This window comes from Pteropus medius, unplaced genomic scaffold (genome assembly GCF_902729225.1).
Source record: "Pteropus medius unplaced genomic scaffold, Ma_sr-lr_union100, whole genome shotgun sequence".
Taxonomy (NCBI): domain Eukaryota; kingdom Metazoa; phylum Chordata; class Mammalia; order Chiroptera; family Pteropodidae; genus Pteropus; species Pteropus medius.
This window is the reverse complement of record NW_024342467.1, coordinates 17,578,506-17,591,391: the sequence shown is the minus strand read 5'-3', so window position 1 is coordinate 17,591,391 and position 12,886 is coordinate 17,578,506. Positions and strand designations below refer to the sequence as shown.

Genomic DNA, 12,886 nt, shown 5'->3' with positions numbered 1-12,886 from the left:
AGATCTTGAGCAGGACGATTTCCTTGGATCTGTGTTTTCTATTGTGCTTCTGGTGCTGACCTTCCCATTCCAGTGTAAGAGGACACTATTTGGATTGGGCCTGTCTTGATTTTGGGACTATTTATGTCTAAATGGGATAAGATGGGAAGCGAGAACTTTAGGACCTGTGAGGCTGAGAACACATCTATGAGGGTAGGGATGGTTGGGAAGGTGAGCCGGACCGAACAATCAGATTTTTGGTCTCTCTTTCTTTGGATCTACCAAATATACAACACATATTTTGATAGGCGTGAGTGGCAGGCGCACATGATTCATTTATTTTGCCAGCAGACATTTGTCGTGTGCTGACCATGTATGAGCTGTTGAGATAGATATAGAGGTCCAAACACTAGGACCCCTGACCTCAAGAAGCTCAAAACAAGGGACGAAGGGACCTAAAATTTTTAAAATGCCCCTTTCATGGCATGCACGATACCTGGCAAATTCATTCAGCAGATTATGTCCTCTGAGATTATTCTTTACATTTCATAGCTGTGGAAAATAAAACTTGATTTAGCATAGAGCTTGCCTGAGGTCTCACAGCTAGAGAGAAGAGGGAGTTGGGTTTTGAACCAGGCCTGTCACATTCCAGAGCTCTATTGTCTTTCTGGGTAAGCAGAGATGAGATAAGACAATACAAGAAGTGACCCCTTTCCCCAGGTGTCATCTTTAAAAAAAAAAGGACGCTATTACTTTTTTCGACTTTGTCCTCAACACTTTTCAGCCATGTTACCTGCTGCCTCCTTCTCTGTGTGGCCGGGCTGGGCTGAGCTGGCCTGGGCTGCTGGTCTGAGACTCTGAGGCACGCCCTCCTCACTGGCCCGCCTCACACGGACATATTTCTTCTCCTTGAAATCCCACCCATCAATCAAGAGCACCTCTTTCACGAAGCTGCCCGAGCTTCTCCTTGTATTGGTTGTCATAATAAAATAACACTCGAGGCACATGTCTGAACTTCCTTTTTTTAGAATTCACATTCTTTCAGAGAGTGGATCTTAATGTTATTATGAGGATTAGTGATGTATGTCGAACGCTTCTTACTAGTAGTGCTGAAAATGGAAGAAGCCATTCTTAGTTTTGTTCATCTTTGATGTTTTTTTTTAACGCTCCCAGCAGTATGTATGGTCCTTGACAAATGCTGGGAGAAGTCTGTGGAAGCCAATAGCGAAAGTCTCCTCCTTCTGGCTTCCGGAGATACCGTCTGCTGATAGAACTAGTTGGGCCACTGGACAGAAGCCAGGGGCCTCCGTCCAGTCCTCCTGCCCCTCGCTTTGGGCCTCGCACACTCTCACCGGGTTATTTCCTGGTCCTGCCAGAGGCTCCTTAGCCCGGTGTGTTAGATGGCGGGGCCAACACGGGCACACCCACAGCCCCCCGTGCTCTGTGCCCGTAGATGTAACCTGTGCCTTTGGCTGCCGCCGGGAGAGTGTGAGTTGTCACTGGCGACAGGGTCCAGTGCACATGCATGCCCGCTTTTGGAGGGAGTGCGAGGCCCTGTTTTAGGCTCTGGGATACAGTGGGGATGCATACAAAGAACTGCCTCTGGGGAGCGGACATTCCGGTGGGTGACCTCATTTATTTTTCACCACAAGCTCCTGAGAGAGGTGTTCTGATTATTCCCGCTTTACAGCCAACACACTCAGTTAGCTGACCATCCTCCCTGTTTATGTAATTCATACGTGTAAATATCTCCATATAGTCATATAGTTCTATATATGTGTATATCTACATGTGTGACTGTGTATATACAGGTAAATATTTTGTTTTTTTTTTTCTAATTATATTCATAGTGCTTATTATATAAAGAAAATTTGGAAAATCCATAGAAGTGAAAATAGAAGAAATGATCCATTAACCCATTAGCCTGGGATCATGGCTGTCATGCTGGTGCGTCTCCTTTCGGTTAAGTAGATATCAGTACATATCCAGTCGAGACCACACTGTTGGTTATGGGTTGCTTGCTGCTTTCTGCACTTAACACGTAGTGCTGCCACGAATGTCTTCATTTGAGCAAAATGTCACAGGCCATCAGGATTCTGCATTTGAAACATCTGTGCCTTTAAAAAAAAAAACAACAGGTGACATACGACTCTTTTCGCAAGTCAGTGGCTTGGCTTCCTAGGTGCAGTGACTGTAATGGGGACGTAGATGTGGAACTAAGGGCGAGCGGGAAGCATTGCCCTTCCCGGAGATGCTACCAGGAGGTCCGTCTTCCTCTAATCCCTCCCCTATTAAAACTCCGCTGACCATCTTCAGAGTCTGACACCAACGTGAAAAGCATTGGGATATCGGGGGAAATAAACGTTCGTGGTCATTCTCCCTTGGATTGTTACTATGATGGGACCTCCGTGGGATAGCCAGAACAGATGTTCTCCCTGTGAAAGACTAAGAAGCCCTAACCCCAGTAGATTTGCCCCAGGCTAAGTGAGGACTGAGGTGGGCAGAACTCCCTGCGCTTCTGCTTCCTGAGAAGTGTCCCCCGAGCCCGCAGCCGAGCCCTTAGCACGTTCCCAATGCTGCGCTCACCACTTTTGCTTCTAGACTTTGTGATTGTCCGGTTCCTCACGTCTTCCTTTTCTGAAGACTTATGTCTGATCGTTTGGTTTTAGCTGCATGATTACACATTTATATTTTAAAAGGCACATCTTTAAAGGGACTTCAGTGGTAGACGATGGGGGTTGCAGTACAAATAGCCAATGGTTATTGACCCTTTACCATATGCCAGACAAAAAGAATGCTGTGCAGCCTCTGTCAGCACACCCTGTGGATCTGGTAAAGGAGGGGCTGAGATTTGAACCTGGTTCTTACTGTCTTTAAGTCCTGATCTCAACCAAGAGGCTCCAGTGCCCTCAGAGGGGGAAGGGAAGAACATAGGGGGCAGAGCCATCGAGCTCTTGGATTGCTATTTGTAACTGTTAATGGCCATAGGCATCTGACCAAAGCTTTTAACTGGGTTTTGAGACCCACAAGCCTCACAGAGAGAACCTTCTACAAAGTTTTCCCTCCGTGTTCATCCCTGCTGAAGCTCCTTTTCTAACTCACTGCCTGCCGCAAACCCTTTCCTGATATGTGTTTATGCTTCTTTTCCTACAGGAGGAAATATAAGAAAACATCTCAGAGGTAAGAGTGTCTTTCTGGGAAAGGAAAGCTGATTGGTGGAGTCATTTGTGGCACAGCTCTTCACAAATCTGGCTCATGGTAGACGCTCATTTGTAATAAACAGTCTCTTGGTTCCTCCTCGGTGCGTTGCCTGCTTTATCTTTGTGTTGCTATTGCCTTTGTAATTATAAATTGATTGCGGGCCCTTCGTGTGGCCCAGCATGTGTCTACCTTCACGAGAGTGGGTCTGCTGGGGTAAAAGGCTTGCTACTGCTGAGCTGTCTCGTGATTTTACTAAAACCTTGGCTAGGGGGTGGTGGTGATGATGCTGAAGGCATCACTTTTTAGTGTTTGAATTCTCCTTTGCCTGAAATCTCCCATTACCTGCTTCATGGACAAGGTGCTGTTGAGCTCAAAGCACAGGTACAAATTCCTTGAAAAGCAGTGATGGTCTTTCTGATTTATCCGCGGAAAGGGTGATTTAAAGAAGAATATCAACTGTCGTCATCCTCCATTACTCTGTTTTATTGAGACGAGTTTGGAAAGCATATTTCAAAAAAATAGAATTGCTTAGGCCTTTTTGTTCGCCAAGCATTCAAAGCTCACAGTTAGTCCAAAAAGTCCATCATGTCTGCTTTTCATTGATAGCGTTCGACTTTGGTATGATAGCTTTAAAGCGTTTACCTTCATATTAAAAGTCACCTGTGCAATTAAAACCTGCCAGTAGGTTTCAACAGTGGTACTTTCAGACGACCACGTCACCGTTACCTTTTCTAAGGAGTATCATGTCATCGCGCGGACTCCTATGTGCTCTGTTTTCCAGATAAAGTCAGGAATCCCAAGTAGTGGTGTGATGATTTGATATGCAGTGGAGAGGTGCACGAGTCATTGAGAGAAAACGAACTGACACTATAAAGCTTCTGCGAGGTTGCTATACTTTTCTAAAAATAGTGAGCTCAGACAGATGGCTAAATAGTTCTGTCTTGTTTGGGTTCATCGGGCTCATGGTAGTAATTGGATGTGAACCACTGAGCAGGATGTAAATTAATCACTGAAGTTAGAGGGCATAGTAGTCGTCAGTAGTAAATGGTAATTTCTCATTGTCACATGTAGTTAACCTGGGGTATGACATGTTTCAAAGTTGCCTCGATTTTATTTTAAGGAGAGATAGATAGGTAAGAGGGAGTCTTACAGGAGAGCTGCTCACACCTGTCAAGTTTTAAATTACTATGTTGATTATTTTTGAAAGCATGTTTTTGCATATCTGACACGAATGGTGTTGCAAATTTTATTGTGTCGATGTAATAATAATAACAACAACAATAATAATAATAATAATAATAATAATAATAATAATAAAAACCGACCTGTCTTGTACCAGCTTCAGTGAAGTCATGCAAAGTGCAAATTAACAGAGGATTGTTTTGACCTTTGCTATTTTTAATCACACCCTTATTTTCACATGAAATAGACCCATGTCTCCTAATCTGTCCCTGAGTGACAAACCATCCCTAAACTTATGGCTTAAAACAGCAGTTCTTATTTGCTCATGATTTTATGGGTCAGGAATTCAGGAAGGACTTCGCCGAGTGGTTCGAATCTGACCCATCTGGTGTTCACTGGGGCTGCTGGATGGAGGGTCCGCTTTTAAGACTGCTTCTTCACTCACATGTGGGGAGTCTCGGTGCTCCTTGTTCCTTCCTGTCTCTCCACATGGCTTTCGTCCTTTGGGTGTCTCTGCGGAACTAGGGCTTCTTATTGCATGGTGGTCTCAGGGTATCTGCACTCGTAGCTGGCTTCCTAACCCAAGTGTTCCAAGAGACAGGGAGCAGAAGCTGCCAGCTTCTTAATTATGGCCTAAGCCCAGAAACTGGCATGGTGGAACCCGCCCTCATATTCAAGAGAAGAGGGCGGAGATTACATCTCTTGATGGAACGGTGTTACAGAATTTGAGGTCTTCTTCATGTACCAAACCGTCAACCTTTTTCAGAATGCTTTTGCTTGGGATTTTTCCAGGGGTCTATAAATTCGAAGAGTGTGAATACCTCATATGATGAGTGGTAGACACTTTAAAATGTATTTTGATCCCTTCGTCAGGTGCTGGTCTGTTTGAATGTTGGTTTGTCTATTTGATGGTTCATTCAGATTGGGAGGAACAATGATTTTTTTTTCATGTTAGGGACAAGCATGCTCATGTGGACTTGGTTAAGTTCTAAGTATAGTTTTGTGGCTTCAGTTAGTAGTTAGCCAGATTGAGCTGGTAGCTTCATGTAGAGAAACAAAATGACATAAATGTTATATTAAAAAGCTTAAGATCACATAGGTTTGCTTTAGACATCAGGGGAAGGACAGTCCAGGATACAAAAATTATCTACCTTCATTTAAACTTTTTTTGCTAAGTTTCATTTCATTTCACTTATGTATTTATTTATCTTTAAAAGCCATGTTGAAGGAAAAAAATCCACTTGCTTTCAAAGTCATCATCATCATCCTACTGCAACTCATCTGAGGTAGATATCTTTCTTAAAGAGTTCACGAGGCAGATCTTAGTAGCCCAAGAAAATATTTCTATGACAGCGAGTCCACTGAGCCTCACTTTTAGCATTAAGGGGAGTGTACTCATCTCTTCCAAGACCAGAATTTCAGCTGAAAGAGTGTAATTATAAATACCTTTTACTGGGTTAGCAAGGACACCAGTAGCTTCACTCTGCACAGAAAACCTTATTGAATTGGGATTTAAATAAACATGATTGAGAGGAACCATCGCTTTGCCTTGTGAATGAGTCTTGTCCATCAGAACCAATCCTTCCAAGAGATTTGCTGAAGTGGTGGAATGGTAATTTGATAGCTAGAGAGGATTATACAGGAAACCTGCTTCTCCATAAAATTCTCGTCAGGTTGTTCTTAATACAGCTGCAGCTTCAAGTTGTCAGGGTTGGGCTGTGAGAAATTTATATCTTTGAGAAAGCGTATCGGGCCACGTACAAAGTAATCACAAGTACCTAGAAATAATCTAATACTTCTAGGATGCCCCTGAAGAAAGGAATTGCTATCAGAGATGACGTTATAAGCCAAATCAATGTTGGAAGTGCTTCTGAAACATGCACACACAGATACCTTCCCCCCCAACCCCTTCTCTCTCCCCTATTCCAGTCTGTTAGGAAATGCTGTGATTTGTCAGCACAATCAGAGGTACAAATAAAGGTACATCCATAAACCTGAGCGACCTCTGTATGTACATGTCCAGTTTTCATATGTCTGGACTGCGAACGCAGGATGACAGGCAGTTGGGGTTTTAAACCACACTGGATATTGAAACTCTCTTTAGCTTGAAGGTTTCTGTTGATTTGTTTGTTATTAATCCTAGCTCTGTTTAGATAGTTTAAGAAGTTCTGGTTCTGACTACATTTGATTTACTCATTTTATAAATCTGGAAATATTTCTGTGAGCAACTAATTTTAGCCAAAGGCATCTCTCATCTTTTTGATAATCATATCATATTGATGGGCAGGCTCATAGTACTTTACAAAAATATTTCAATTCAATGAAAGTTTACTTAGTACTTACTATTGCCTTGTATTTAGGTAAATACTGGAAATAAGATCTGTAAGAAACACCCGCTGTGAAGAGGTACACAGGCTTGTAGGTGAGACGTGTGAATAAAATAATTGTAACAGAGGGTGTAAGTGCTATAATAGATATGTGTTGAGGTCACTGGGGACAATTAGGGCTGTTGGGAAGAGCTTGCATTATATATACTCTCCCCACACTAGACCAAAAAGGTAGCCTGCAGTACTGCCTATTATTCATGGGGCTTGAAAGTTTGGGCTTATAAAAGTCTAGAAGGATGGTTCAGAATCTTTTCTGTGTTTTCTTCATATTTTTAAGTCTTTTTAAAATGTATGTTTTGTTGATTCTTTATGTTTTCTCTCTCAAAGGGCCAAATGGCTCAAAAATATTCTGGATATTAGGAGGAAGACAGCCCAGGACATAAACATAGGTGGACAGAATTGATAAAGTTGATATCACACATGTAGATAATACAGTGGCCTCTCTGTTGCATGGTAAACATGGAGTTATTTCTTCCCCAAGTGTCTAATCCCTTCTTTCACTTGGATTTTTATGTGGCCCAGTAATCACATTCGATGAGCCCAATAACTGATTAAATCCAGCAAATGATTCCCTTAGTCAAGGCTGCCCATGTTCAGCCTTTATGAGTCAGCATACTTGTGAGTCATCAATAGAACTGCTGCTTTTGCTGTTAATAATAGATCGTCTCATGTGGGGGTGGGAAGGTGCGTAGATCTCACCCTTTGGGGAGGTTGCCTCCTAAGCAGTTGTATTGCTGTGTTAGCAGGTGCATTTTCTGCTGAATTGTGCCCGTTTCATTCCTGGTTCATATTAAGACTCATGAATTCTGAAGCTCTTTCAGCTTTATTGACTTGGAATTGGCAGACTGTTGTCCTCTGCCTTGCAATGAAAAATGACAGCTAAATACCTCATTGAGAAAGTTAAAGGGGCGATAGGATAAATTAAGGCATGCATTTTTACAAATTTGTCGATAACCAATCTATATACTACATACTTAGTAGTACTAATATTTAGAGTCTAGGGATCAGTGATGACATCAGGGACGAGAAGATCTTCTGAACGATAAAGTCCTTTAACAAGTGTTTTCCTATGCTTGAGATGACTAATAAAGGCTCAAAGTAGTAAGAACATGTGTAGCAGCCATGAGAATATGTCCAGTTTATATTTCAAGGTTGCCAAATGAATCAGGGCAACATGCAAGTGCATGCAGGATGTCAGGGCTGACTAGAAAGAGAGCAGTGCAGTGGTCTGGTTGGAGCACAGATGACAGATGGACACATTATCCCACAGGGGATAATGCCCAAGGCAGTTTACATGGGGATGGGTCAACAAATACTGTCATTTCCGGTGAACTCTGGTCAGAGGTCAGAGTTTCGGGCAGCTGCTACTCGCTCACCCCTTCCTCACTCAGTCACCCTCCTACTGTATCAGCAGAAGTCTGGGCAGCAGGGGGAGTGATATAGACCCAGAAAGACTGAGTAGCAGGAGTTAGGAACTAGGTTCGGTACGAGAGGGTGCTGAGATGCGGTAAGAACTGAGGCTGGGTAATATATCTGGCTTTTAGTAGCAGGAGTGACCCTGGCATTGAGCTGTCATGTTCTGAGTCAAAAGGATCATCGAGCTACAATTCAGTCTTCTTTTCTCTTCCACGTTCATGTCTCATGATGACTATCATTTTCCCACTCACCTGGAATCCAAACTTTTGAGTCACTTTCCATGTTCTTCTGCTGTATGTGTTTCTTCAACTCTAACTTTTCTTCTTCCCTTTTACCCATGATAAATGGGTCTCTTACAGCTCGCGGGCTTTTCCTTCTTGCTGTTTTCATTCCCATGATCTTGGCCCAGTCTCATCACTCATCTCTTAGATTATTGAATAGCCTCCTGACTGCTCCACTTACTTCTGGTTCCTTCATCTTCTCCATCCTGCCCAGCCATGTCTGGTAACTTCTTCTGATAACAGTGTCTCTGATTGTGCTGTGTGTGTGTAAAAATAACAACAACAAACCTCCGTGGGCTTTCTTTTGGTTCGTAAGGACCTATCTTCTTGTCTAGGATTTTAGGGATTTCTATATATCTGTCTCCACCTCAGCGTTCCTGCTTTGTCTCTGTTGCTGCCTGCCACTCCCCTTCGTGACAGTCCAGTTGAGCATCTCACTGACTGTCATATCATATTTGCCTTGTGTTTTCTGTCACCGTTTATTCATTAATAATCTTTCTAGAATTTTGTATGTTCTTATTTTTTAACTGCTGAAATCCCATCTCTCTCTCTTTCTCTCTTTTTTTTTTTTTTTTTTTTTTTTTAAGACTGAGACAACCCACATGAAGTTTGACCTCACAGATTGCAAGGACCTTGTCAGCTTACAATCCTGTATATTTTATTTTATTTTTTACACCTACAGCACCTGGTCTTCCTAGGTCGTCTCCCATCCAAGTACTAACCAGGCCCAACCCTGCTTAGCTTCTGAGATCGACAGGATTGGCTTGTTCAGGGTGACATGGCCTTAGACCCATCTCTTCTTTAAAATCCAATTCAAATGTCATTCCCCTCCCCGCCCAGTGGAGTCTCCCTAGATCTTTTTACCTAGGAGAAATCTTGCTCTTCCAGTTATTGATGCTCTAACTCCCTGTACAAGAGTTAATTGAATGCATGTCATTCTTCTTGGCATCGTTGTGATTTTATTAAGTAGGGGATGTGCTCCCCCAAAACATGGTGCCTTGGACATAATTATTAAATATGGGTTGACTTTATGAGTAAATCAGATTGGGATGCTCCCTATATGTTTACCATGGGTCCGAACTAAAGTCAGAATTACCAGGTGGAACCGTGTGTAAATAAGCTCAGGTTGATAAATGACTCATATGTACAAATGTCTTTGCAGATCACCACATACATCCCCATTCATGCTTTATTTGGCCCTCACACTGGCCACGGTGGAATCTTATGAGATCAGCAAACCAAAGAGCATGCATGGGCAAGAACCAGAAAGCACGTAATTGCTTGGGTCATTAACTCTGCTTTTCTTTTCTACTTAAGTTTTTTCAATGGAACTCTAGCTTTGGGTAGAAACTCTGAGAGTATTTTTGCTCTATATCAATGCTTCAGTTTCTGCCTTTCCTCCACTCCAACAATGAATCCTGGAGATGTTCGGTAAAATGTGTTTGTTTGAGGTGCATTATTCTGAATATTTTGATCATTGCACGGTGTGCATCATTTGACTGATCTGTGGTGTTTTGCCAAAATAGTTTTGAGAATCATTTTCTTAGATTGCCTGTTAAGAGCTAAGTGCCTCTTTGAGACTTCAGTAGCACTTACGCTGGACATATCACTGTGCTTCAGAAGTTAAGCCAAGACTTTAAGTTGCCTGAGTAGGCAAATCTCTAAATCCGTCCTAATCCCAGTGGCCCTCAATACCAAACAGGCAGAATTGACTCGATTGATTCAGTCATTGGTGAGAGCATCCAAACTGGGGCCAAGTCTGACTCCTAATAGCAGCAGCTCAAGAGGCAGCTTTTGCAGTCCTTGGAGGTGCTGCATCCAACAGTGTGGATCTGAGTTTCTTAGCCTTTGCACTGTTGATGTTTTCATTTTGGGAGCTGTCCTGTGCATCACAGGATGTTTAGTAAAATCCCTGGTTTCTATTCACTGGATACCAGTAGCAACCTCCCACCCCCTTCTTCTATTTGTGAGGATCAAAAAATGTCCCCTGGAGGGTAAAATCACCTCTGTTTGAGAACCACTGTTGTAGATGAAAGATTAAGGACTAGATTAGGATTCTGTCACTGGTTTAGCTGTGTCAGATTTCTCCTCTGTGGTCTCAGTGTCCTCATGTTTAAAGAGATGAGATTGAACACGAGGAGTTCTCTAATTCCTTTGGCTCAAAAATGATATTCTCTAATTCTGATGACTGAGGTCCTCCCACAAGAAATCCCAGACCACTGAACAACATTTGTTGTAATGGCAAACACTCTATGCCGTACAACTGAATTACCTGCAAGGAAAAACATTGCCAGTTAGCACAGAGGTCCCTGGGTAGAATCTGGCCCCATAGGAATGGTCCTTTGGCCACTAGCCAGATCACTCTCAGTTTACACGCTTCTAATTTCACCTAAATAATGTGAACTAATTATTAGAAGGACATTTAAAGGACAATCGCCAAACACAAACTTTGGCAAAAACATCGATATGTCTAAAGGGCACCCTGTTGATTAAATTTATTGTGTGTCTATTATGTGCCAGGTGCTTCACACGCATTATCTTATGTAATCTTCACAGTGATCCTGTTTTACAGATGAGGGACTCAGGGAAAGTAAGTAACTTGACTGAGGTCACAAAGCAGAGAGGCGGTGGAGCCAGGGTTTCAAGGCAGGTCTTTGAGATGCCAGAAGCTTCTTGAGCTCTTTCCATCCCAGAGATTTCATAACTTTTTTCCAGTTGTGGAACCTCCCCACCTCCACGAAGCTGCTCAAAGCTGAGTAAAATCAAAGCTTCATAAAGACATGCCTTTTGGAGTTCATTTCCCCACTCCATCAATTGTTCTTTTCTCATCAGGATGTTTTATTTATGAAAATTTTCATATTTGGCCTCAACCCAAAGGCTCGAGCTCTCAGGAAAGTTTGTTGAAGCCTTAAAAGAAACCCCAAAGCAAGTTACATTTAAATAATGTGACTGAGGGGAGAAATTCTCCCTCTACCACCAGGTTCTTTTTTTCAAAATTGTCTATTTTAGTTTAAACAGCTTAAAGTGCTTTGAAGTGATGTCATCAGTCATACGTGAATACACAACTCTTTGTGCGTAAAAAGCTAATGGCGAAAATAGAATCAGATAAAAGAAAGCGTGTTCTCGCCTCAGATTTAATGTGATCATGCCTTTTTCAAAGTTCACGAGGTCACTGCCTGAAGTTTCCCCTTTGCCTCTCCACGCTCAGCTCTGGATCCTCAATTCCTCTAACTTTTGGATGTTGGGAGGGAGAGGATACCTGAATGAAAATTTCTGAACAAGCTGGAATGAGTAAACTAAGCCAAGAACATGCTTTGGAAGAGGCATGTCTGTAGCCTTTGCTCATTCACGAAATGAAAAGGGCACAGGGTTAGGTCAAGAGCAGCAGTTGGGAGTCCCCTATGCTTACTTAGGTTAAAATCCTGTACGATGCTTGGGTAGGTTCCCTACTTACTGGAACCTCAGTTTCCTCTTGGTCCAATGGAAATAATAGTACTTGCTTCCTAGAATTCTTGGGATCCTAAAATGAAATAATATATATGGAGCACATAGGAAGTCTTTGGCACATGGGAAGTGCTCAGTCACTGAGGCTCGGAGTCCCCTCAGAGAGAAACCAGAATTCAGTGGCCACTATGCAAAGGGCTCAGACTTTGAGCGGTACAGGACCATCCAAGGGGACTGGTAGGAAGCAGATATGTCATGTTCTTTATAGAGCTCTGTGAGGGCTGGGACCGTGTCTTATTTACTGAAGGGTGAAATCAGCCCTAACAAGTGATTGGTGATTGTCTTTTGGGACAGATGTAACAGGACAGAAAGCAGGTTGGGGTAGGTTGGGGTAGGTGAGGCTGGGGAGTAAGCTACTCAAGGACGATAGCCATCGGGAAATGGGTCTTCATTAGGAAACCAAAGTAGAACAACCCTGTCTGGTGTGGTCATAGAAGACCTTTCTGTAGGAGGGCACTCGTAGTTCATCTTCATTTTTAGCTTTCTCTTTTGAGAGAAAATTCATGTCCTTTAAACTATCACAGAGTGACTAGCTTTATATTTTATTGGTTGATGGCATGCCTGTCCCCTAATCCCTGCTCAACTTTTTCCTAGGTGTACGATCTTTAATAAATGACTTAATTTCTCTAAGCTGGTGGGTCTTAAATGGGAGCAATTTTGCTACAAGGGGACATTTGGCAGTGTCTGGGGACAATTTTGGTTGTCCCATCTGGGAGTGGGGTTACTACTGGCATCTCTCAGGTAGAGACCAAGGATGCTGCTGAACATCCTATGATGCACAAAACATCTTCACCATAATAAAGAATTATGTGGTCCAAAATGTCAGGAGTGTTGAGGTAGAGAAAGCTTGCTCTAAGACTCAGGTCTTATTTTTCATCTGTACGAAAGGGAATAATAATAGTACTTAACCACACATGGTGGTTGTAAGGGTTAAAC

The 12,886-nt window shown here is 42.6% G+C and overlaps 1 protein-coding gene across 10 annotated transcripts in view; it reads left to right on the top strand.

The window, feature by feature from the left end:
- PDE1C (phosphodiesterase 1C) overlaps positions 1-12,886 on the top strand; it is a 446,101-nt gene that overhangs the window by 221,122 nt on the left and 212,093 nt on the right. Inside the window, exon 3 of one of the 10 annotated variants that reach the window (XM_039862684.1) lies at positions 3,133-3,159. The exons of the other annotated variants lie outside the window; for them this stretch is intronic. Within the exon in view, the coding sequence (XP_039718618.1) occupies positions 3,133-3,159 (27 nt within the window). The remainder of the gene's footprint in view (positions 1-3,132; positions 3,160-12,886) is intronic. 10 annotated transcript variants of the gene reach the window in all.